Below are 27,370 nucleotides of genomic sequence, written 5' to 3' on the forward strand. Positions count from 1 at the left end.
GAAAACGTCAAAGAGTTCCCATCGTTGTTCAGTGAAGTTTACTTATCTGAGTCCCTCTTTTGTCTGAGCACCAAGATGTTGGAGAACTGCGAAAATATTATATGTCACATTTGAAAAGATGCAGGCGCCAGAGCAGTTTTGACCTTTGAGCTGTAAAAATGAATTAATTTTCACATATGACTGAAATTTCTTATTTAATGTTTTCACTGCTGACAGCTCCAGCAGTCTTGTTGGTAAATCAGTGCCCAAATGCATGGTATGTTATGTCAGGAGTAAATGGGCTAAAATCTACATTTATTTACATTAAATACACAGATAGATGTCAACTACGATTGGTCACAGCTCATCTTTCCCTCCACAGATGTCTTCTTCATGGTCTTGCCTTAAGGCCTGTTCCTGCATAGCCTACAGTACTTGCAGCAGCAATACTCAGGAAAAGCGACATTCGTTTTCTACTCACCTCCAATCGGCTAATACTAAACTGAATTTGGTAGGACGACCAATCCCTGAGTAAATTAGCTCCATCTCAACTGCCTCCCAGTCTGTTGGTAGCGAAGTCATGTCATCACTCAAAAGCATCGAACAGGACATTTAAAAAATGTTAGGTTGTTGGACGCCTTGTGGCTATAAACCACTTGGGCTGTCTGGAGAAATCTTGGGACAGAGTAGCATGTGTAAACACTATGAAAAGAGGTTAAATTAAACCTTGAGAGATACAACTAGGCACTAACTTTCTGTGTAAGTTTGGTGGTCCAGAGGAAAACCGTCCATGGGGTTTGAGTGAGTCATTGACACAATTCTATTTTGGGTAAAACTGCTCTTGACCTGAACTTTTCCCTCAAAGTAGCTTCAAGCCTGGGAATATTATGCGTTTCCACATCAGCAGTATCACATCGAGAGAGTTCATCTGCTTGTTCCAGCTCTTCAGGGAAGACGTGTTCGTTGTTTAGGGGGGAAATCCATCTGGGTTTTTTTAGGATTTTATTTTATGGCTGCACTATTCAGTCAAATGTAAGTGTTCTAGTTGCTTTTATACATATTTCCCCCAAATAGGGCCCAACATATTTGACATCTTTGGAAATTGTGTAATCTCCAACAGAAATTATAAAGTTCTTTGGATTTGAAACATGTTTGGTTCCATACAAAGAATGTGAACTGTGGCACTGAAAAAACATCAGTTGTATGTTGTAGAATAAAGCTGGCTTTCCAGAACTGGTTGGGGTTGGTAAATTCATTTCCACATCAAACCCAGAGCCCCCCCTGCCCCCAACCGACTCTACAACCTTCATGGTCGTCCCAGTAAATACAGGCTCTGTGTATTTGAAGAGGAAATGACTGGTCAACGAACAGGAAACTTCAACTTCCTCTGGCATATATCTATAACAACCCTTTAGGCTGGTGAAAATTTAGGGATACGAAGGCCAAACGGCTTATGTAAGACAGTAGAGAGTAGTGTAACCTGTGTCAGAGTGTGTTTTTTAAGTGTAATGACGGACCTGTTGCTGTCGGCAACAAAAACAAAAAACTTTATTTCTTAGAGTTCCTGTCCAGAAAGTAACGACCCATATTTGATGTACACATTAAATGAAGACTTGGGCACTGAAATGAGAGAGATGCTAACACTGTACAGGACAGCTCTGCTGTGCAAGGCTAAGAAGGAGGACCCTCCTCCTCCCCTTATCAGAAAATAAATCAGAAATCCTTTCTTTTCCCTTTCAGATTTAGTTTTGGCCTTTTTTTTTTTTGCAAAAGAATATGATTCGTGTAATTACAAGTAACGTTTTGCATCATTCATCTTCTCTTTACCGTTCAAAATCTTCAAAATGTCCTTTGTAGATGTTATGGGAAGAAAACAAAAGAAACCTGAACACAACTTCAGTTGAAAGGATTTAAGTTATAGCAATACGCACACTATCAAGTGTACAATTTGTCAAGGTTCATTTGCTTCTAATAAAATACTCATTTTTTTTTAAAACCCATATACATTTCATATATTTATCTTTTTGGGGTATATGGATCCAAAAATAGACATTTAAATCATAAAGAGAATGGGGGGATGGGGAAGAGAAATAAAACTACAACAATGGTGGTCCTCCATCCCCGAGTAGAGAGTGAGAGAGGACAGAGGAGAGAGATAGAGTGGGATAAAGAAAGAAAGAGAAAGAAGGAAGTGGCGAGAGAGTTAGGGAGAGGATTGGCCAAGCTATACAGCGCAGTATGACACCCACTTTAGCTCATTACACACGTACAGTCGTGATCAAGGCACAGGGATCTTCTAAAAGTAATTTTTTTTCAATAAAGTTGTACAAAATAATACATTTTACAGTCTGTACAAGAATAATAGTTCAGCAGTAAAGTAAAGACAGACAGACAAAGGAGCAAAAGGTCGGGGAGGAGGGGGGAAAGATGGCGGAATGGCAGGGAGGGGCGAGCAGATCGTTTGACCACGAGTAAAAAAAGAAAACAGTGTCCTGTTTGTTGTTGTTATCATCTTGTTTCTTTTTATACTCCAGGATTATTACATTTTATTTTCTCTTAAAACAAAAGAGCACTGCCAGAAAGATGCAAACGCAGATGAGGAGGAGGTGGTGGAGGGGAGAGAAATGTGAAGATGGAGACGCGGGTTAAAGTCCTCAGAGGAGAAAGAGCAGCGGTGAAAAGAGGAGAGTATGACAGAGACAGAGAGCATAAAGACAAAGAAAGAGCGCACAGGGCACAATGGCACAAAGTCTACACAGACAAAAACAGCTGTGGAGACAGTAAAACAGGGTCAATCATGACGAGATGAGAGAGAGTTCTCTTTAACTAATATGGTACTGTACTGTAGAAGGATGCTTTTTTTGCCCTCCGTTTGTTAAGTTCCATAAAAGATGGCATTTTTTTTTTTCCTTTTTCTTTTTGACTCAATATATCCCCCTCGTGTTTTTTGCTCCACTAGCAACAAGGCAAAGTCTGGTGGCAAAAACAATGCTGTGGAGGAGTCGAGGGACCGCCGTCGCCATCGTCGCTGTCAAACGTGTCCAGACTCCCATCAGGGAAATTCACATCGGAGTCGGCTCTGTCCCGTGTGTGTGAACCCTTGCCCCCCCCCCACCCTGCAGCCTGACCGATGATCACAACACACCCCCCACGGTCCGTGTGGCCTGTGTTAATGCTGCTCCTTGAGGCTCGGCTGCGCAGTCGGTCACTCAGTCCGTTTAATGTCAAAGCACTGTGCTGGAAAAATCCGTCAGCAGATCAGCACATTTCCGGATCGGCCGCGGCTGCTGTGCATTCCAAATAACGGCGAATGCGATACGTTTCCGTGTGCAAGCAGATCCTGCGGTTGGATTCGTGGATGTTTGTAAGTGAGAGGAAGGATTGGTGAACACGGTTTGAGTAAAGTCCTGAGCACAGTGCTTGCGTTGTTTTTTTGTTTTGTTGTAAGATACAGTGTTCAGCTGATCTGTTATACATTTGAATTCGCTATTTGCAGTTCTTAAACAGTTATTTCTTTCCCAGCTGTACTGAAGTAGTATCTCTCTGTTTTCATGCTGACTTGAAGTACAATCTCAACTGCAGCTGAAACCCTCCTCACTGCAGGTAATACAATCCAGACTGGGGCAGTCATTTGGAAAGGTGAAGGTAACAGGGGCGGTAAGTGACGTTGGGTGGAGCTGGGAGTATGGCTGAAGGGTTTATGGCGATCAAAGTTTCTTTATGTGTTAGCCCCTCAAACCCTGCCATCATAAATCTGTCTATTGCAGGTAAGGAGTTTGCATCGGGGGAAGTTCTGGGTTCAGGGTCTGTTTTTGTGTGTAAATGTTTGTGTATTTGTGTGTGTCTGTGTGTTTTGGCCCCTGTTCCCTCACAAGAGCTCACACACTTCTGTGGAAGAGGAGAGTTCAGAGACCCAAGGCTCTGGGTTTCTCATAGTCCGATCGCTTTCTCTGTTTTGTTTTTTTTGAGCGAACCCCTTTCCTCTCCCATCACAACAGCTCGTACTGTCGCAGGTGCATCCGCTGGATGATGTCTCGACAGTCGTTGAAGACGCGCCGGATGTTTTCTGTGTCGACAGCGCAGGTGAAGTGAGGGTAACAGTAGTGCCTCCCATCCCCGCTTGCCGTGCTGATCCTCTGTAGACAAGGGAGATGAAATTTGATCAAAAAAGACAGTTTCACTTTAAACTATATAAACTGTTTCCTCCAGCAGCAGCAAGTGTCTGCATTTTTTATTTTTGAGATGATGATGATGACGACATGATGTAAGAAAACACATAAAAAGCATAATTAAAATATTTAAAAACAGCTCAAAAATATATTGATAAATCTCAGTAGGATCAGTTCATTATGGGTTTTAGTGTTATATGATTTATTGACAGTAAGAACAGTGGAGACTATTAGGATACTTCAATTTACATAAAGCACAAACGCAGGTTGAGGCACTTACCAGGAATTCATCTCTGATGAAGTACTTTGCCCTTGTGACACGTGGATCTTCTCCAGGCTCCGGTGTTGCTGAGAGAGGAGAACGAGACTAATGAGACCAAATCTCATATGACAATCTGTCAGGTGGGGGCTGATCAAACAAGAACGATTGATCATACAACCACAAGGACGACAAATTGCTTTTTTGGGAGGCATTTGTTAGTTGACAGGTAAACATTAGCTGAAAAACTTATGTCACATGTCACTGTTGTTGAGTGTGTGTGTGAGCAGGGGTGACCTCACAGGTGTGTATCACTGATGACCTCTTGTGGTCAATGACACTGAATGCACTGCCTCTCTCAGATATTTGGATGGATGGTCACTACACTTACAGCATATATTTATATATACCTGTATTTCTTAATGTTCTTATTTTCAATTGATTTAGCCGGGTCTTTTCTTTTATTGTATCGTTTTTAATTTTTTTTATATATCATTTTTTTAAGCTTCTGTTTTCCTTTTTCACATAAAGCACCTTGAGATGCATTTTTTTGCAATGAAAAGTGCTATATGAATCATATGGAGAAGTTTAATATTATTATTTTATTTAAGTGTTATTGTTGACTAACTTCTCCGTGACATTCACGTGTTCCTGTCTGAATGAACACACGTATGAGGTCAGCGTCTCTGGATAAAAGTGGATGGGACCAAAGTGCGTCTGCTCACCGTCATCCGGTGTGGTGTAGCGAGCGAATTCGGGAAAGTATTCCTCGATCTTGGACTTCCCTGCCAGCACTTTCTCTGCTAGCAGGTCCTGCTTATTTAGGAACAAGATGACAGAAATGGTACGCAGCCACCTGAGGAGGACAAAACAGTCTAAATTAGGATCAAATATTTGCGCGAAGTAAGATATGAGAATTAAATCAGAACATTTCCACTGAGTAAACTTTGACTTTCTGTCAGGACCATGCCTGCAGCGATGTGAGACACGCTGCCAGAGATCTTGGTAATTTTCCACCATTCTGCAACTTTTATTTGCTTACACGCCCCTGGAACTTGTAAATAAAGTACATGATCTATCCTTGATTGGTGTTATGCTGTGTTTGTTGCTAAGGAACCCCGCACTTGGTTATGCAATGGTTCAAGAGAAAAAGCAAGCAAGTTCTTAAAATGTTGAGCAGCCTTGACACTGAGCTTGTTTTGGTCGATCACCATTATCTGTCTGCTTTTGCAAAGAGCAAAAAAACCCAACAACCTTAAATTGATAGTCTGGAAGGCTTTTCTGATTGTGCGTCTAAAAATAGAGTTCCTTATCATTTTAAAAACACTCCTCTGAGGTTGGCCTGTCGTTTCTGTTTCCTTCAGAAGAACAACACGTCAGCGCCTGCCCCACTTCTTTACCTGTTGTTCCAGATGTTCTTGAAGAGGTTGAGTGCCTCCTGTAATCGGTTGGTCTGATTGTCCTCTCTGATCACCATGTTGTAACTGCTACTTGCCACCACAAAGATGATGGCCGTTACATCTGACGGGAGTCGACAGAGGGAGAGAGACGCAGAGACACTTCAGCCACAGCGAGGGACAAAGATACATGTGCAGTGAGGGGAAGCAGAAATAAACGGAAGTTACCGTTAAAGCATTGGATCCATTTCCGGCGTTCGTCCCTTTGACCCCCAACATCGAACATGCTGCGTTAATCAAACAAGACGTGAATGTCAACAGGTGAAATACCGCAATTGTGTGGAGAAACTGGAAAGTTGGGTCATTTGTTTACATTTGCTGTCACATTAGATTTTTAATACCGAGTCAGTTTGGCAAGAAATCATCATACTGCTACGGCTGCCCCTGAATGTTAAATATTAGATTTAATATGATACAGTCTCTGTCGTCAGCGTAGTTACCGTAAATAAGCAAGGAGGGCTAAATTTGCTTGTTTAACATATTAGGTCAACATCATTTAATAACTCTGCGGTTCAATAAAACTGTCCTTGATAATCTCTATTGAAAGAACGAACGAAACGTTGCATATTCGTGTTGAAGAGCCAAATCTGATTTGACTGATTTGCCATTTCACAGCCCTTGTTAATGTTTTTTTACTTACTGGAAATTAACTTTGTCCACTTGGAATCTTGTTTCGAAGATTCCTGAAGTCAGTACTCTGCAGCGCAGCAAATCCTGTTGGAAAAAAGAAAGAAAAGAAATTGTGATAAAAGCAAGCTCAGATCATAAAGACATTTGACAGGATTTTGAATGTTTACGCTGAAAAATTTTAAGCAAGAATTACACTTCACAAATTAATTCTGTGTCCTGAACTTGTTTTACAGATCAGGGTGAAAAACTTGGAGAAACTGGGACACGAAGGGTTTTTATTTTCCTCCTCCATTTCTAGACTTGCACAGGGCAGTTTGGGTAAAAAGAAAAAGAAAACATGAAATTTATCTTTGACAGTTTGGACAATCATGTCAAATTTGAATAGGAAAATAACAGTATTAAGAGGCAATGCTGCCCTACTCAAGGACTAAAAGACAAATGCACAACACAGATCAAAATCCACCTCTAGTCCATTTTACTCTAAAAAATGGCTGCACGCTATTTACACAACTTCAGACAACTGAAATTGCTCTATGGAAAAGGCAGATATATATGTATAATGAGGAGTGAGTTATATTAACGTTGTGGTGGCATCAGATCCCCACCTGATCTGATGGAGTGTAGTCACTCTGTTTCACAATGTCAATCTTGTCTAGAAAGCTGAAGAGAGAGAGGAGAAAAAACACGACAAAGTGAGGAACAGTAACTGGGACAAAATTGCTGATTCAATAGTGAATATTGGTGAGGACTTGAAGGGATGTGCTCCACAGTCAGTAACAAAACAAACAGCAAGAGTTACAAGTTTGTGCTGGAAACATAACTGTGCACTTCTCTGCAAAGAACACAATTCATTACGTATGTTTTAATTCAAGTTTTAATACAAAGATCATTCACACATACATTCAACACCTCAACTGGGATAGCGTATATGAAATACAGCAGCTTTTTTCCCTCATAGGCTCATCTACATTAATACATTTTCATCTTTAAATTGGCTTTCTAATCCGAAAACCCTCTCCATACAGAGGAGCACTTTAGTTCAGTATCACAAATATCCCCGTTGTGGGACGAATTTAGGAATATCTCATCTTATATGATAACCTCCGACCATACTAACTAGTCACGTGTGTGACGTCAGACTGTCTACTCTGCAGTTGGATGCTTAGTTGCAGACAATGCAACAAATGAGGAACAGCAATGGCGAAAGGAAGATGCGTGATGCGTTATTAGTGTGGATGTAGACATATCACACTAGTACAAAAAGTTGTGTAAAGTCCTTTACAATGTGACTGAAATTCACCATTGAAACCAACTAAGAGCTGAACACTTGTGATTGGAGACAGAAGTTAATACCAGGTCTGAACAGGGCCTATGTTTTGCCCAGCGGGCGACCTTGAAGGCGAAGGTGTCCTCCCTGCTCCGTCAATAGCCAGGGAAAACACAGAGGCACTCGTCCAGTATGTCAAAATGCAGCAGCAAGTGTGCCAGTAAATAAAACATAGCCAGAAGTAATCTGGACACCAAAGGCACGGAATAATCTTGACCAAGAATCCCACTCTAGCAACTTTATTCACTTGTGTACAAGTACTGAGAATGTGAAGTTTCAGGAAATCAAGCTCTCCTCAACCAAAACCCCCTTTAAAGCCCTGTCAAAGATAAAAATGTAATTAAAGCAAAAATAAAAATTTGTCTGGGAAAAGTCACTCCTTCCAACATTGGCTCCATTTCCTATTTCACCTCAGATTGGTCCAAATAATCATGTTACTGCCATCTCGTCATCGTCTTTTGATGACATCATTTCTGGATATTCGAGGTTAAATTGTTTAAGCCAGTGACAATTTGGAGCCAGTTAGAGCGAGAAACTTCCGAGGTGGCTCGGAGCTGATTTGATCATTGATTAGTCCGACAGTTTGCATCATCCACTAACACTAAATCCCCTTTGGCATCCCATGTGATCTAGGTAAGGAAATGAGCAGTGTGAACTTCTCATCTCAGAACAGTAAGAGGACATCGGGGCGTATTTGGCAAAAACGGTGTATTCTGAAAGTGCAAATAATACATATGGTCAGAAGAAAAATACACGTGCATAGACTAGAGTGGACATGGAGTGAATGTGAAGGAGGGGGAAAAAAGAAAGAGAGAGAGAATGAAAGCATAGTGGCGTCTGTCTGACATTACAGAGCAGATTTCAAAAATAGCTCCCCAGCGCCCTGGCCCACAGCATGGTTACCATGGAGACCCAACCACAGGAGCTATTAATAGTCTATCAGCTCCCAATCTAGTGCGGCTGGAGTAGCTCCAGAAAAGAAGAAGACAGACAGACAGACAGACAGATGGGGATGGAGAAAAGGGAAGGCAGGAGGAGGATAAAAAGAAAGCAAGTGCAGTATGAGTTTGTGTTTTTGTGCTGGATGTGAAAGCAAGAAGAGGGAGGGAACAAGACACAGGACTGTACCATCTCAACCGCCTGAGGGGGGACGGACGAGGGGGGGGAGATTCTCCTGATGTTAACTTTTAAAAAGACCAAAACCAACCGAAAGTGCTTAATCTAATGTTGGTTATATTCACCGAGAGGGATATTCTAATAGTAAATTCTCACAGTCTACAGGGGAGCAGTGATGGTATCCTGCTGCACGCACCACCACCCCTCCTCCTCCTGCTCCTTTAAACATCCACTGATCTGCGGATGACTCAGCCTCGGCCATGTTTGCTCCCAAACACAGCGAACTGCTCTCGTTACATAAAAAAAATGTTTCACTGCAATTTCTTTTTTTCATTTTTACCTGCCTTTGCATTAAAAAAATCATAAGTGGACATTAGACTGTTAGCCGTAGTTAAATCTGAGCTGTGTGTTGCCTCAGCTGGTTTGGTCCAGATTATCTGCTCGCACAGATTCCTACCAATAGAAAGTTACATGCTCGGCCTGCTGAGCAATAGATTAGTATTAGGGGAAGCAAGGGCATTGTTAATGTTGGTGCTATCCGTGCATTGACTTAATAGTCGTCTGTGAGTTTATACAGAAAGAAATACACAGAGGAAACGTTCCCACTTCAGCTGTGTCCATTTTCACTTTATGCCAGAGTAAAATATCATTTGCCAGGTGCACGTCGAGAAAGAAATCACATGTGTGAGGTACATTACTTCATGGGGACAAGTGGTTGCCACTAGATGTTACTGAGGAGCCAAATCTTATCCAGCACCTTTCTTACTACTAACAGTGGTCGAGTCTCCACAAACAGAGCAGGGGGGCCCAGGATGCCCCAAGCCCGGTTCACTTGTGATCTGGCAGTGTGAACCAAAACAGTACATTTTGCCACTAAACGTTCTGTTGTTGGTCTGTAAATCTATTACAACGAGGCCTGTGAGAAAAAAATATTTTAGCGTGAGGAAAGAGGAGTGTTGCTCACATATTGGGGAAAAACAAACAATCATTGACACACACAGCCCCCGCCCAGGAAGTGTCAGGAAAATGTGCGGACTTCCAGTGCATGTGTCTGAAAGCAGCTCATTAAGGACTGGCGTGTAATTAACTTACTACTGAGCACAGTCGATTAGCTGGTACTCGTTGGATCTCTCGTAGCACGCCCTGACCCCCTCATCCTGCCACAGCGTCTTCGCATGGTCGTAAAACACCTGCGGAGAAAACGGGGACACAAAGAGAAAACGTTAAAGAAAGGAAGGCAGAGCCTGGGCCGGGGAAACTTGAAGGACAGTGTCATATTTTGTTTACTGGTGTTTCAGCAAGATGACACCCGATGCACTGCTCAGACACTTGTTTAAAGCTACAGTGTGTAATTTTTGTACTTTTCTGCTGTGGGTGATTATAGATATATGAATACATAGTTATGGACAATATATTCAATTTCTGTGAATAAGTTCACCTAAATGTTACACACTGTAGCTTTAAGATGAATTCACAGCGCGTGCACGCATGCCAACACACACACACACACACACACACACACACACACACACACACACACACACACACACACACACACACACACACACACACACACACACACACACACACACACACACACACACACACACACACACACACACACACACACACACCTTTGCTTAACACCATCAGCTAACAGTTGATCTATTGAATCAAAGAAGGAAATCTTTCCAACAAAGAGATGTTCTGTATTATTTACAGTGATGTCTGTCGTCCGTTGTGCATGTCTGAGGAAACAAGGCACACAGAAGTTCTGTTGACACCACATGCAGCGTACGTTGTGCCCAGACGATGCCTGTATATGTCCGTACGGGTAAATAGTGGTGGGCTGAAAGAGACGCAGCTCACTATACACAGTCACTATAGACGGACTCTTAGACTTCTTGCTCTATTCGTATTGTCTGAACAATGGGTGTCCTACCCATTGTGGGTGTCCTACCTTGCAGTATTTAAATCAAAATAACCCTGAACTTTCATAAGTACGTTCAGGGAAATCCCAGGTGGTGCTGAAATGATTGGTTGTATTAATCCATAAAATGATCGGGAGTTCTTTCATAACTGATCAAGCATTTTGGTCATTTATCAAGTAAATGGCAAAAAAAGAAAAAAAGAGCCAGTTTCTCAATTATGGGAATTTTTGGCTTTGTCTTTGTGTTTTATCATTATAGATCAATAGAGATGTGGCCTTTAAACCAAGTATCAGGTATGTTGATATGAAGATGGAGAGACAGCAAAAGACAACCATATAAATCAGCAATGTGGCAATCATGACTAACTGATGACTTGCTCTTTGATGCCAATCAACACACACCTCTCTCTTCTCACACACACTCGATGTCCCCTCTCTCTGCCGGGCGGATCCCGGTGAAAGGCCGAAAAACATTTTACCATCCTGTTTCACAACTTGGAAACTATGCCATGCTTGTCATAAACAAGTCAACCAACCAAACAAGTGAAGCCAAACAGCAACCGTAAACAAATAATTGCTTCCCACCAGCCGTGGGTGAGATTCCCGGTGGTCGCAGGGTTATTCAGCTGCTGAAGAATGTGAAGACTCACTATGATTCCTATAGCAGCTGATGTGTCTTGGTCACTGAGTAAAATGGTTGTTTGCGTATTAACTATAAATCACTCGGGCTTCGTGCCAATGTCAGTAAATAAATAAATATATTTATAAGGTGACATATACAGTATTGCTGCCCTCTATCTTAATAAAATGTTAGTTAAAAAAAAAAAAAGTGTTATTTTCCAAAAGTATCTTTTTATAAATGTTTTTTCAAAGCGTTTCCGCCCCAGCCTCCGTCTTACAGTGTGTATTCTCTCGTCCTGTGGGTCAAAGTTGAACCATGACAGTAACTTCACTATGCACCATTTGTTTAGTAATTTCAAAAATTCCCCCGTTTCATTTCTAAATTGGAAGTTGAGCTAATATGGTTAAACTTCTGACTTGCCAATAAATGTATAATCTGTGGCTTTACGGCCTGTTAGTGACAGAAATCGTCCGTAACATGTTTTTTTATTAATCTTCTTATCCTGTAGTTTTCCATGACAGCAAACTTATCATGTGTTCAGAGCACTCTTTTAATAATCGGTCATGTGCTTTCAGAAAATATAAATAAATAAAAACCTCACTCCTCCTTTCTTGATGTGATGCTTCCTCTGTCCCTCCTTTCCCTCCCTGCCTTCGTCACTTTCTCTATCAGTCTCTCTCTCTTCTCTCTCCGGTAACAGTCACTTTACAACAGTGAAGCCATCGAACCGGGCGTCTACGCAAACCTCTGACATCGTCAGTCCTCACAAGGAGGATGGGATTGCAGCATCTGCTTAAAACAGAGCCAGTGGAGCTGGTGAGCAACAAGTGTGTTGCTCGTGGATACTTCGGTGGTGCTGATGTGTGGGAACTAGTTAGTGGAAAGAAACAAGAGACACTTTAGCTGCCTCCATAATCACCATCGAACATTAAAACACAGGCATTTGCGCTAATGAGCTTGTTACTCCAATGAAGCCATTAGTAAGCAGGCAAGTCAAAATACTCTGCTTTTATACCGCTGTAAATATAAATATGAACTCTGTGACTTGCTGTATAAATATGAATATAAATATGAACTCTGTGACTTGCTGTATTAAAGGACCATGCCTGTGTTTTTACATGCGTTAGCTCATTTTAATACTTATACCTAAAAGCTGTACATTGCTGCTCAGTACAGCACCAGGGTTTATCAGACTTATACATACCAGCCATTTTTGACAGTTCTTTTATTTTGGACAATTATGAAAATCGATTTCTTATGAGGAGTGTGAATCTCAGGTTTAAATTTTTAAACATATATATATATATATATATCATCAACTGAAAAAGACTGTGATAGCAAGACTGGACAACTGCCGACAGACAGACCGACAGACAGACGCCTCATAACGACGGTGGCAGGATGTTAAAATTAAATGATTTCCCATTGGTAGATGATACACTGCAGCTTCTATTCAAATGTGAGCCCAAGTGAATTGAAAAGTGAATTAAGGTGGGCCCCACAGGTGGCTGTGCATAAATAGTTACGACTTTTGAGGTTTTGTCTCTTGGACAATTAGTTAATGGGAGATCCCTTATGGGAATAGCAAACCCACACGGACAGACAGTTTCCCATCAGGTCATTAGTGAAGCTCAGTGTGTCGAGGGATTGACACCTGGGATATTGGGACAATTACCTACTGTCACCAACTGAAACACAAGCAGCTGGCTCAGTGTGTTTAAACAACTACTGTCTAATGTGTAAGAGTTCAAAACTGATGGCAAGTATGAAGTCGAAACGTCAGGTCCCTTGACAGGCAAGTCAAAAGTTTTGTTGTGTTATCTATTATGGCAGCAAAGGCTCTGAAATCAGAATCTTAACCATTATGCGCACTATACAATTTAAAAAGTCTCCCAACAATAATGAAGGTTAGGAAAGCACTGTCACCTTAGCAACCGGTATGGTGGTTAAAGCTGCAAAAATAAGACACATACAATAAAAAAAGAAATTCCCCTTTAAAACTGTTGTGAAGATAATCATATATCCGAGGTCGTGTGTGCAGAGTCTGATGCTGCACTACTCACAGATGGAAACTCAAAGTCCTTCTGGTTGACGAGGTTGAGGATGTATTCGATCCGGTACTGGTTCTTTGGGCACGCCAACTGCACTGGTGGCGTCAGGTGGCTCATAGCTGTTACTATGGTCTGTCACAAACACACAAACCCAAACAGAACAGGAATAAGATCTATTTTTTTCCAACAAATTAAAAACAGGAGTGCTTGCAGAATTGTCTGAAGGTAATTGATTGTTTAAATCTACACAGCCACTTACCTCAATAGCCTCTTTAATATTATTCTTGATGTCCTGAATTTTCTGCTTCTTCTCTCTGAAACAAACAGAAAGGTTCAGTCACTGACGATCGTGTTGGGTTTCACTGCTGTGCAGGAGAAACTCACGGCTGTAAGAGTGGCTTCAGACTGAAGGTGAGAATCCATCGGAGATGGTTCCTTGACACACACTTCTCACTTAAGCCAGATTTAGTTTCAAACATCCTTAAGTGAAGAGGCAGATTAAAAAACTGTTGAAATCAAGCTCCAAGGTTTTGAAAAAGATCCGCACACCTAAAAGCTCCCTTTCAAGGATTTTATTTGCCGTAATGATGTTTTGAAGAAATGCTACATTTTCCATAATGCAAACTAAATAACATATTTCATTTGACCCTCTGTGCCTCCGTCCCAAATACACACGGACAGTTTATCAACACATGCTCTTAGTCTCAAGCTTAAGCCATGATGCCCCCGAGGACATCACCAAGGTTATGTTTGTCAAATGCTAGTCTAAAGCTTCTCCAGAGCCACAAAGCACATTATACAACTGCGTTCAACAGTCTAATAATACGCCAAGTGATAAGTAAACTGCTCTTCGTGTGTTAAATCTGTGGAGTGACCCTGTAATTTATTACCTTCACGTGGTGTTATATCTCCGCTGTACGTGCAGTATCAAACTACTACGTAGAAGCTTTCGTGTAAAGTGTGAAAACATCACTGTTCTGGATATAATAAATATCTAATGATAATTTAATTGCAGCCTAATTGTCCAACTGCACTATCATGCAGTAACTGGTGAAAAAAAAACCTACAAAATATTGCATCAAATTAAAACTGACCAGTTCATCAGAAGTGAGAAGAATAACAATCTGAATGCAGTGAGTAATACAAACACACTTTACAACATGATTCAAAACACAGTTATTGCTGAATATATAGATAGGAACTTTCTGATCAATTACAGTGCATGAAATGTTGTCACTTGCACTCATCATTCTCAATCTGATTTATAATTGTTAGGACAAAACACGGAAACTAAAATCAGGCAAAGGGCCACCATAAATACAATCCACCTACAACATCACTACTACAGCACTGCTCCTCTTCTATTGGACACAAGAGTTTAATTTAGCAAGCAAGTATTGTTTTAGTCAGGTAAAAAAAGCACAGGGAAGAAGTTCCATGTTACCACGACGATGTATTGAAGTGCACTGCATTAAGTTTGTTTTTGATTGTGGGAGCGGAAAAAACAGACCTTCGTTGGCACACGTGGACGAGGAATTATGTCTGTCTGCTGTGGAGGACAGACGTTTGTACAAGACGTTTGGTCTCCCTGTGACAGAAATGTTTCTCATGAAATGCAACCAGAGGACCAGTTAGACTATCCGCCACCTTGAGCCTGCAAGGACAACAGTGCTTTGTGTTGACAATAGTTCTATGTCAGTGACAAAGGGCGAGATGGGCCTCTTCGCTCTGTGCCAGTTTTACTTTTTTCACGAGGGACACTGTCGCACTGTTCCAGATCGATGCAGAAATGTAGACGATCAGCGGATAACTGAGGGGCCACTGACAATCTTATAGCTTGGTTTCCGATTTCTTCAGACCAGTGCGATTTTCCAAGCTTATCCATTTGATTACCAAAGAGAAAATGTTCACAATTCTTCCAGGACGTCACCAAACATGAAAATGCATTTTGGGGGGGGGGGGGGGGGGGGGGGGGGGGTCTCTCATGTAGGGGTGTAGGTTAGAGCTGCATGTTGCATTGTGATATTCTTTGAAGTAAAGCACCAGAATGGAAGTGGTTTCTAAATCACCAACAATCTTGCTTACATTTGACAGGCTGTAGATTCCCCTCAAGGGGGAGCTGCTTTGTTACCGTCGGACCAGTTGGACTCCACCGGAAAGTGAAGCCAATGGTGAAGTGCCCAGAACCTGAAATTCTGCAGACCAGCAGAGGGCGACTCCACTGGTTGCAGAATTAAGTCAGTTAATGAGAAAATGACTCTACTCCTCACTCGATTTATAATGTCAGTTAACATTTTAGTTTTAGGAGTTTATGGTATCGGTCAGATGCAAGTCTTCTTCAATACAGTACAAGGTTTAATTTGGTAAGTTGTGGTCCTATTGAGAGTAAAATGGACGATAAAGCTCTGTATGCATCGGGGCGTGGATACCGTGTGATTGACGGGTAGTATTGTCCAATGGGTGCAGGTAACAAGTGTAGGTGGACGTGCAGTTGGCAAGCTCAGTCAGGCCCAGCCCCCCGCCTCCAAATATGGCTATTTCTCGTAAGGCCAAAATGCTCGTAAGTAATTTCAGTAGACATGCAGACGCAAACATGTCAATGTTGCCCCCCTACAGGCGAAGAAAGTAAAAACTATAGCGAGTTTGACGTAGTCTCGGGCTGTGCGACGGTCCAGCATTAAACTACAGTGGGTTGTCATATTAGCACACAAATAATTCCATGCATCGGGCTGAAAAATACACATAAGACTTGAATATTGTTTGTGTACTACTCATTGACAAATGGAGGTCACTCACGGTGTACCAGGAAACAAGAGAGAACAAGAGAAAAGGGGGGTAGGACAGAGTTGATTGGGTTAGGGGGGAGATTGAGAAGGCCTTGTTTACGTTTTCAACCTGACAGTCATTAAAAATCACATGGTCGTGTGTGTGTGTGTGTGTGTGTGTGTGTGTGTGTGTGTGTGTGTGTGCGCGCATTCTCCAGTCTTGAGATGATGAGTGCATACCTATGTGTTGTTCGAGAGAGGGGGAGGAGACAGGAAGACGTGACACAACAAACTTGTTACGGTTAAATTTGTCTACACATACGCTGTGGTGAATAAAAACCGAAAGTTAAAAAGAAAACTCAGCAGTTTTTTCCCCTGTTCATTCCGTTTAGCCATTTTGCTACAAGTGTTATGAAGGTAGGGGGAAACCCTGAAATCGCAAAGCACAACTTCAAAACATAAACCACAACCACAATGCGGAAAACACAAAGACATTAACTTCTACCAGAAAAGGCAGATACCTGCTATCGATAAGGATTGTAGGACGGATTGGACGGACCCCAGTCAATCTTTTTTTATCAGGAAGTGTTGAGTATGATCTCTGTATGATTTCTGGAATGTTGTGAACACGGGTTGGGATGGTTTTACATGTCCCATCTGCAGTCGAACAGGCGACAGTCGTATGTTGGAATGTGCTCACCATATGCTTGAAGCTAAAAAGAAAACTGCATGTGAAGGCATACCTATGTTTAGGTTGAAAAACTACAAGGGACCGCATGAGGAAATCTGGCCATGTATAGGCAATGATATTAGGAATGCAACATGTTCATGTAAAATTATGTTAATAAAGTATTGCCCACGTCACAACAAGCCCCAAGGAAAGGGAGGGGGCTGGGTGTGGCGTCTATAGGCTTTTTAAAAATACAACCACTAATGGTCAAGACACGGGTATGTCTATAATTAGAAAGGTAATAGTGGAATGTCAAACCAATCACAATGTTTGGTAAGAGGTCCAGGGGCGAGGAAAACCCCTGAACCAAAAGTATATAAACTGGATGATCAGAATGTGTATTTCAGTCTACCGGGTAGACAGGGTAACTCATGGTGTTTGTATCCTATTTTGTGAAATAAACACCACTTGTTCAAAGACCGGCTGCTTCACCTCTGATTTGTGACTCCATCCGTGAGTTCTGTTTCGACCATAGTTAGTAAGTTCCAGTACCGAACAGAGAGAAGTAGTTTAGCCCACTACAGAAGGACATGCGCTGTAGGAGTGCGTCCAATCAGCAAAGGCCCTCATTGATAGCTGGCATCTACCTTATCCTGTTGAAGTTGATGTCATCGTGTTTTCAGCTTTATGATTTTAAGGTTTCTATTTTGCCCTTGATTTTTGTGATTTGTTAGTTTAAATCAGGTTGACGGGTTCAAATTACTTACCCACTGAATAAGGAAATTTTCAATGATATAAAACTCGGAAAAAGATTTGGAGCAGCTAGTTCAGCAAACATTAACTTGAAACTTGAAGCAGCTACGGGCAATATCTTAATATTGACAAGGATGAAAAAAAACCAACTTTTAAATGAAAGTGGGTGGCTCCCCCGTAGAGAGTCATCACCCAACAGCACATCCTCTCGATATAGCTCATTGTTTTAGCCAATGAGTCTCATTGGTCTGTGAAAAAGTCTGAATTTTTCATCAGAGCATTTGGGTTTATCAGTTGTTGTTTTTTTAAAGTTTAAACTTCAGCTGTTGACCACGTAGCAGCTCCAGTAATAACGATGGCAGTTACATGCCTCGTCTAAGAGGAGCTCGTAGGCTCGTAGTCGGGTCGTAGTTGCTGAACGAACAGAGAGAGCTGAGTCAGTCATTAACTCCTTTTTTTCCAAATCAGGCCGGCAACTGGAACCAGCAGTCTTCCGGTCACAAGCCAATTACTCTGACCTTTAGGTTACTGCAACACTCAATCCATTTACCCCAATTCTTTCATCACAGACATTACTGAACTCTTTCAGGCCCGGATCTGTAAATGTATGTGCTGCCTCAGGATCCAGGCTCATTAAAACATATTACTATGCTTGTCATGTGAAGACCCATGAGCAACTGGCCTGCAAGTCTGTTGTTCCGGTCTGACATTTGCGCACACACGATTACATATGGAGCAACCTATGTGGACGTATTCTGGTTAACAATACATAACAAAGCAAAGGAGCCGTACATGTTTGTCACAAATCAGACTGAGTTGTCACAGATCACTTTTAGGATTCCGTTCCTGGAGACGGCCCCTAAACATAACCGCTAGTTTCCCAACTCTAAACCCTATAGAGCATTCACGTGGTGTCGGAACAATCAGAATATTTGTGTCACACGAATTTGCCGAGATGCTGATGTCATCCACACAGAAGCATGGCGGAAGAAAGAGAGCATTAGGACCTTTGGATTAATGGTGCTAAATTTACACATTGAATATTAATTTTTGCTAACATTTAATTGGCAATATGGTATCAAGTTGTAATGGATGGTCAAGTGACCTAGATTAGTTTAAAAAAAATGTATTATTATATATATGCCTGTCACCCCTGATCCTTTTCCTATGCTCTACATTATTATGCAAATATTGAAAAGAGGTACCAAGGTGTTGCTTAAATACTCTAAACACATTTTTGTTTACAGCGTCCATGCACGTGAATTCATAATTGACCTAACGGCTGACCCAAAAATCAGCTTTTACAAAACTGTACGAGCTCCACAAAGCGCACACACGCACCAACACACACACACACAAACACACACACAGTTCAGTGTTGCGGAGTCACGCGCTGGGTCATACGCTCTCGTCGGCCTTAGGTGATGATAGCCTTGCGAAGATGCTTCCATCCTCATCAAAACCACCAGACCAACACATGCCAAGTCACTGACATACAGAAACAAACACACAGACGAGACTTAGTTTTTTCTCCTGAAACACGCACGATTCAAGTCGCCTTGTGGAAAGCAGGAGGCGAAAAAAGACAGGAGCAGAATTGTAATCATCCACGAGAAACACGACTAGTTGTGTTTCTAGTCTAAATTGTAGCATTGAAGAAAAGAGGATACCAAAAACAGACCAAATTAGGCGAAAGCAGTGCACTATCTACTTAACACATTGTGTGGCAGAGGATACATGTCTACATGTGATTCCATGTGCTAGTTTTACTGTATAATGTACTCCTGAACAATATATAGTCCAGCAAAAATTTTGACAAACACATGGAAGCATTTCAGTAAGCTGGCCCCTGTGACACAATGTATTTTTCAACAAAGGGCTCGTAACACAGATTTTTCGGAAACGTTCAGATGGGATAAGCGTATTGGAAGATGTTGTTCATGACCAGATAAAGCTTAATGTCTGATACCTCTACTATCATTTGAACCACTGGGCCCAGTCATACCAGTCAAACGCACAGGGATGATCCCACTAAATTGTGATCTTTATCCAAAACAATAAACCCATCATCTCCGATGACCCACCAACATCATCATATATCATATATGTAATTTCAACTCTCTAAGCTTTATTCTACAGAGACAAAACGTCCATTTCTGCACGACATTCTGACAAAGTAACCAAATTGTCTTTTAAAAACAAAAGCACCAGACTGTTTCATGTCAGGCTCCTCGAGAAGAAGCCATTTTTAACAAAGTCACAACGGGTGTGTCCTCTGTGAACGTCAGCATCACGTAATCCATCGCAAGCAGGCTAATTGTTTAACACGGTAAATTCATCTTAGCTCGAAGCTGGGAAACATCCCACGACCACAACGTGTTACCAGGAAGTAACAGTCGGGTGGTCATCAGTTGAGGGGCGAGTACACCACTCGTGAAACTGACCAAATTAAAATGCCACGAAACAATGTTTGAAGCTTGGATGTTTTTAATCACATCAGTCTTACAGATTAGATAGAGGTTATATTTATGTATGTCTAAATCAGTATAATGTTGTTGTTACAACCTCACAGTGAAATGAGGCGTCATGAAACATGCACCTGTATTAGTCAGATATTTCTGGATGAAATAAAATTCAATGTCAGAATTTTGTGGTTGAGAATAGTCCTTTAATTCATCACTTGCTCAGTCGGTCTCTCCCGCCTGCACTTTCACCACCAGCACACGTGCACCGATAATGAAATACGCAAAACAGTTAATTTAGCTATTGCCATGTTCCAAAGATGAAGCAGTGTATAGCTGATTATTTTTTAAGGTTTAGGAGGAGGCTGCTGTAGAGGGTTAGCCAATGAGACGTCCCGACTCAGACATGATTTATGATGAGTGCGGGATGCGGGGAGAGTACAGGTGCAGGCAGGGAGAGACCGACTGAGCCGGTGAAGAAGAAAAAGTACCGCTTTCAACCACGGTGGCAGACACAGTGACAGTACCCATGGTTGCGGTAGGAGGGGAATGCTGTGGTGTGTGTGCTGTGGGCAAGGTGGCCCGTCCATCGCAGGCAACACTAAACTTGTTACCGGGACAACACACACAGTATAAGGTTGAAACTCTGCAGCAGTACAACGACGGTGAGAAACACAAAAACCTGCAGGGACCTATGCATCACAAGAAACACTGAGACCCTGAGGGCACTTCAGCTGTTAGATGAGCGTAATCGCTCGATGGAGGAGAGCGAAACGGGCCTGAAGTTCACCACTGCCTGTAACGCAGCAATCGAGGGAACTCTGGTTCACAAAATTCAAAACCGAGATTGCATTGTTGATGAAGGAGAACAGATTGACGGTGAATCCAATGCCAACTGTTCCCGGTTTATCAGAAAACGTTGGAAGACAGACCGGTGACACAGTTACGGAGCAACAGTTGGTTGTACAGCAGTTTTTTGTAGCTATAAACAACATAATAAAAACATGGTGTACATGTTAAACATACATGCGTTTTTATGCTTGTATTTTTTACGCTTTTTGTTAAGTGGTCTTTTAAAACGATACGGTAGAGGATTACCCATTCTTGTTGGCCACTGCTTGTGGCAGAAAAAAACGTAATGTTGAGATTCATATTATGCAAATATCAAGTCTCGATTCACAGTCAATCTTTTCAAACTGTTCATCGGCTGGTTAGGTCATCGATCTGTACTGTGGCCAATGCTTTGGCGTCCGTGAGGAGGTTGAGATTTAGCCTGGACAAAGGCATCATCTGGTGCTCTCAACAGAGCCTGCATGAACCCTACTCATGATACATGTGCATGTTGAGTTACCTGTATCCGTAATTTCCTACTTACTCTGCATTGAAGCCGTTGACATGTAGGATCCTCATCTGTTTCACTATGGTGCTCTTTCCCGACTCTCCAGCTCCTGAGAGAGAGAGAGAAGAAAACGTGTTTGTGTTGACATGTGAAACAGGGCCACGTACAGTTGGATGCTCATAACCTGTCTTGGTCGTGACTCAGCGTGCTCTATGGGAAGCTTTCAATGGAAAAAAAATTATTTCATACACAACTATGACTTCTTTTATTTTTCATAGGGAAAACTGGGAAAAGAGGAAAGGACAGTGACATGGCTGAAATAATAAATAATAAACTCCAAGAGACAGAGTGATCACGATCACAAGATTACATGTTTTGACAGATTATTAGATTATTCCATGAAAAGCAAGGTTAAAATTTCCATTCGAAAGCTTGATACAGAAGACAAGCTGAATACTCCACGAGTACTACTACTACCACCAACTAACAGAATTTGAGTTTGAACATTTTCATCTCTGATGTTCGTTTTCATCCTGCTATGTGGAGCATTTGGGGGTTACAAGTTTGTATGAAAAGGAGCTGTATTAATAAAGTTGAGTCGAGTGGAGCTGAGTAGCGTTGGTAGCCGGTTGGCTGTGTGCTACAGGTCTCTGGATGGATTGTGAGTGTCTGCTGTAGGAATGAAACTCACAGCTCTCGCTCTGTGATGTCAAGCCTGCAGCGTGTGTTACAGCTGCATGAGCGAGCTGCGCTTACAAGTGGCAATGCTTTCACACCGTCTGATTCCTTTCCTGTTTATCTCAATTTCATATTTACAACTGCCGTGAGGATCAGGTGTTGACAATGATTCAAAAATGAAGGTTTGAATATTTTGCAGACAAGAAAAACCTAAGCTACATTTACTAAGTCTTTCTTGTAAGTGAAGATAATGAGACTACCTTTATCTTCACTAACAATAATATTCCATTTTTAATTACTGATCAATCATTTTATAATTATTATACATGATTCTTGTAAGGCAATATGGCTAATTTCAAAACAAAAATCGATGAAAAAGAAATCTACTAAACCATATGGCTGTAAAATATCAGAAAGGAGATTTTATCCTCGACCATGCTGAATCTTTCTAATCCAGAAAACAACTAGAGTAACGTTAAGTGTCACTGTTTTGACCAGTGTCTTTTTCTGCACATATCAGAGACGTGAAGATTTAATCAAATAAAAATTAAAAAAAAACTCATCTGACAATGACAATCCCAATGTTAAGTGGTTAAACTCACTGGCAGTTTGCAGCAGTTTTTATACCAGCGTTTCCCACCAATGAGTCGTATTTGTGGCAATCATGGCACATTATCAGACACAGACACAGACACACACACACACACACACACACACACACACACACACACACACACACACACACACACACACACACACACACACACACACACACACACACACACACACACACACACACACACACACACACACACACACACACACACACACACACACACACACACACACGAGTCTGGGACTTGGGCATTCCGGTGGCTCAGCAAACTAAAGCACATACCATGAACCCATGACATCATGCTCTCAAATCTGACCGATGACCTCATGTAACAAAGTCAGCTCTCCCATCTTCCTGTCTCTGCCCACGTGACACTGGCTGATGAAGCAGAAAAGCCGCAACACCTCGACAGATAATGGCATTAAGCACAGTAGTGAAGTTGTGGGGCTCGTCCTTCTTGTGTATTAGAAACCATTTGTGGTGCCATTTGTGCATGTTTTAAAAGCACACTCAATCAAGTAGGGTGCTGCTGAACCTGAATCCCTTCGAGTACCAGCAGAGCCGTGTCCATAGTACAAAGCATTAAAAACTGGTTGGGTGAAAAGAATTAGTATCATATCATTCTGCCATATAAACATTTTGTTTCTGCCAAGCTATGAGCCGTCTATAAAACTGCATTTGAGAAGTTTGAAATGCTTAATGGAGATTCAGTCCATTTGTGGTATGTCTGACAGGAAATATTCCCACTGTCTGTTTGCCACGCAAACTTTAAAACCACACCAATAAGAGTTTAATCAGGTATGATATCTCCAAAATAACTATGATACAAAATGTGTCTGGACTGTGAAACAACCTGAACTCAAGTTCACTTTTACAACATGTGATACGCAAAAACATCAAAACGGTGTGTTACGGTCATCAGGCTATTTCTGAGGTGGTCGCCGTACTATGACTGCCCAGTATTGTCAAGGGAAACCTGCATTTAATTACAAATGATGTTGTTGCAGTCTTTGTGAAAATAAAACATTAAACTTGCGTGTTAACTTTGTTGACGTGGCTGCTGATAGATCTGGTCAACTCTGAGGGATCAACAACCTTAAACCTTTATGACAAATGTGCCGATAACACAAAAGACGAATTCATCCATTCTGAACCGGAGAGATAGAAATACAAGGGCAAAAGTTGTTCACTGTAACAGAGACACAGACAAACTCAAAATAAACTCTGCAGTATGTCAATGGACAGTCATGTGCATGACGTGACACTGTCAACTGAACATTCACTGCAGTTTGATAACAACTAACTGTAGTAGGATGTGACCATACAACAAACATTTGCAGAGCTTTGCGCACACAGGCGCGTCTCTTTGATTTGCAAATATTGTGGTGACGCTGCATTACAATTGTACCGGCTGAGATACTTCACCATCACGTTCACTTGAACTGCAAATTTGGTCTTTGGTCAAATGGACAAACTGTCTGAGGTAGTTTTAGACAAAACAACTGACTTAAATGTAAAGACATCATTTGCAATAAGGTAAATAAAGCTCCTCAGAATATTACCATGACTTTTTGTTAGATCTGGTATTTTTATAAGATACATTAGACATTACACAAAACAATACCACTTGTGGGATTAATGATATAGTAGCTGCTAGCCCTAAATACAACTAAAAGTGATTTGTGACCCGAGACTATCTGCTAACATGGGCCACTAACCCATGAGAACTTTAATCAGGTGAATCCATTGACATGTGCAGTTCTAGTTGCAAGTCACAATAACTCTGAGCAACGTAATGCAGTGATGGGAAACTTTCAGTTTGTCAGACATGCTAAAAAATGTTGTTCTCCAAATAGATGGTCAAAGTGTGTGTGTGTGGTGTGTCTCACCTCAAAGAAGCAAATGTGAAACAACATTTTGGTTGCTGGCTGCAACTTTCATTGCTAAAAATGAGGATTGCCTTATTTAAAACACTCTCTTTTCTTAAAATGGAAACATACCATTCAAAAGGTCTTCCATACAATTTTTCTTCAGCCGCACTGAGAGTTACCCTTTTATGGTTCACTTGTCTTTGTTGACCATCGAACCAAAAGTATGCAGAATTGCAAATAAGAGCTCGCCGGTAAAACTAGTAGATTCTATAATTGAAAGGCAGCTAATATGTATGGCGGACATCTTTGTTCAGGTGCTCCTGTGGGTCCCTGTCCTTCTGCTTTCCCTAAAGTCACCACATCTTATCCCTCAGCATGAATACCGCCGTGTCATACAATACACACCCTCGCCGGCGTTTCTGTAACCACATATTATGATTCGCGCGAAAGAACACCGCGACTTGTTTGGAAGTGGTAAGCCTGCGAATAGAAATGGAAAGGGTGCCGAGGAGAGCACGGCAGGGGGGAAAGGGACACTCTTTTAATGTAGAGACCCAGCCCACCTCCAACTCTCTCTCTCTCTGACACACACACACGCACACAACCACATGTTGAGTCGTACACATGTTCATGACTTCATTAAGTGGGTTTCAATGGGTCTTGAAGCCTGAAGTCTTAAGGCACAGTTTGGGCCTCACGCCCACAAACTGTACGCGTGATGTTAACACCAGTGTCAATTCAGCCGACTTCCAGGCTTTGACATGCATGACCTGGACCACGATGGGCCCAGAACTTGGATAGATTAACTATAAATAACAACGGAACCAGTTTTGATTGGTGTGTGTGTGTTGACAGCAGTTTACAAACCCTGCAAATGTACTTGTGCATCATTGTATACCATCAGAATCAACCTGTGGGCTCTGGCTGCTCCAGCTGTTTTGTTGTTGTTGTTGTTGCTGTTGGTGTCAGTGTTGAGAGCAACATGCTTCAAGCCCGGCACAGTGTTGCTGCATTTGCTGCCTTATGCAATGGCAAGTCACACGGTTGACAATGTCCCCCCCCAAAACAAGAACATTCACAGAAGGCTGTGCAGAGAGGAAGCAGAGCCCCGTGCTGCACAGACCGGAGAGGCCTCGCCTGCAGAGCAGAGGCAGCAGGATGACCAACAGAATGATCTGTGACACGAAACACACAACACACCGATCAGAACTCACCCAGAAGTAGCAGCCTGTGCGTCGCCCTGTAGATCTGCTTGTCTTTCTGCAGCTGCTTCTCGATCTTCTTGTTCGCTTCTCTCTGGGCCTTCTCCTCATTCCTCTGGTCTTCGGTCTTACTGTTGCCCAAACAACCCATCTTCCCCGAGGAAGAAGAAAGAAAAGGGGGGGGGGGGTCCAGGGGAGGAGGAGGAGGAGGAGGAAGTAGTGTGTGGGGGGGGGGGGGTATGCAGAAAGAAAAAAATAAATAAATAAACCCAACTAGTCCCGGATCCCTCGCTTGACCCGTGGATTTGGCAGCGACGTCGGCCACATTCACGCCGTGTGCCGTGGCCCGTCCCCCGGCCTGCTCCACCACCAGTCCGCGGCGCGGCCCCGGAGGAACTATGTGTCCATGACGCGGCTGTCAGAGGGAGAGGGGGGGGGGGGGGGGGGGGGGGGGGGGCAGGATACTGCTGCTGACACCGAGGCCGCCCGCTCGGTTCGGCTGAAGCCTGCTCGGGCTTTGTTTTGTTGTTTTGTTGTTCCTTGTTGTTCCTTGTTGTTCCTTGTTGTTCCTCCTTCACATGCGAGTGCGGCTCTGCTTCAGTCCCCCCCGCCCCCCGCCCCCCAGCCCGGCCGCTAACGACTGTAATCCACGACGCGCGTCGAGACGCCGAAAAAACCGGGGCTTCTCCTCGACCGGAGGAAGAACGAACAGCCCAATTTGCATCTCCGCCCCCGAAGAAGGGGAGAAAAAGAAAAGGCCCGGGTCTCGCGTCTCACTGCTGCCCGCGACGAGGCGCCCCGCTCGGCGTGTGCGCACAGCTCGCCCGTGCTGCGGCGCGGCTCGCTTCCACGTCTGCTCTCGTGACAAACATTTCCAGAGGTGTGTTCTCCTGCGCTCCGCCGGGCTGTGTCGGTGTCGGTGTCGGTGTGGGGGTGGGGGTGTCGGGGGTGGGGGGCCCTGCGGGGACAGCAGGAAGGGGAAGGATATTCGCAGCCCAGACGAGCTACATGTGAGGTTTTCTCGCCGCTTCCGCCGCCATCCGGCTCCTGCTCGGTCTTCTGCGTCGGATCGAGTCCGGAGGATCGAGTCCGGAGGACCGCCCCGGACCTACTGCGGACGGTCGTCTCCCTCGGCCGGGGTCCGCCAACACCTCCGACTGCAACACGCTCCGATGTTTCCACGCGATTTGTCCTCCTGAGTAGTGATGGCTGCTCCTCGATGTGTCTTCTCCTCCGTAGGGCCTTCTCTCTCTCTCTCTCCCCTCTCTATCTCTCACTCCCCCTCTCTCTCTCTCTCTCTCTCTCTATCTCTCTCTCTCCCCCTCTCCCTCTCTCTCTCTCTCTCCCCCCCTCTCTCTCTCTCCCCTCTCTATCTCTCTCTATCTCCCCCCTCTCTCTCTCTCTCCCCTCTCTCTCTCTCTCTCTCTCTCACTTCCCCTCTCTCTCCCTCCCTCTCTCTCTCTCTCCCCTCTCT

General features: G+C 42.9%; 1 protein-coding gene across 1 annotated transcript; it reads right to left on the reverse strand.

Moving 5' to 3' along the window:
* Window positions 1–1,503: 1,503 nt before the first annotated feature.
* On the reverse strand, window positions 1,504–27,168 carry gnas (GNAS complex locus). The gene is made up of 12 exons (XM_035645058.2): window positions 25,909–27,168; window positions 21,566–21,638; window positions 13,800–13,854; window positions 13,553–13,672; window positions 10,030–10,127; window positions 7,100–7,154; window positions 6,505–6,578; window positions 6,033–6,091; window positions 5,808–5,928; window positions 5,133–5,263; window positions 4,429–4,496; window positions 1,504–4,115 (listed from the first exon to the last, which is right to left on the reverse strand). Exons 1-12 carry the CDS (start codon window positions 26,045–26,047, stop codon window positions 3,969–3,971), a joined length of 1,140 nt encoding a protein of 379 aa, XP_035500951.1. The 5' UTR covers window positions 26,048–27,168; the 3' UTR covers window positions 1,504–3,968.
* Between the last annotated feature and the right edge of the window lie 202 nt (window positions 27,169–27,370).

This window comes from Scophthalmus maximus, chromosome 3, assembly GCF_022379125.1.
Source record: "Scophthalmus maximus strain ysfricsl-2021 chromosome 3, ASM2237912v1, whole genome shotgun sequence".
Lineage (NCBI taxonomy): Eukaryota > Metazoa > Chordata > Actinopteri > Pleuronectiformes > Scophthalmidae > Scophthalmus > Scophthalmus maximus.

Coding starts and splice junctions, on each gene's coding strand:
- gnas (XM_035645058.2), bottom strand. CDS start 26,047: ATGGGTTGTTTGGGCAACAGTAAGACCGAAGACCAGAGGAATGAGGAG. Junction 10,128..13,552: donor AGGACTTTGAGTTTCCATCT/GTGAGTAGTGCA, acceptor TTTTCTCCGCAG/GTGTTTTACGACCATGCGAA. Junction 6,579..7,099: donor ACTACACTCCATCAGATCAG/GTGGGGATCTGA, acceptor TTTTTCCAACAG/GATTTGCTGCGCTGCAGAGT.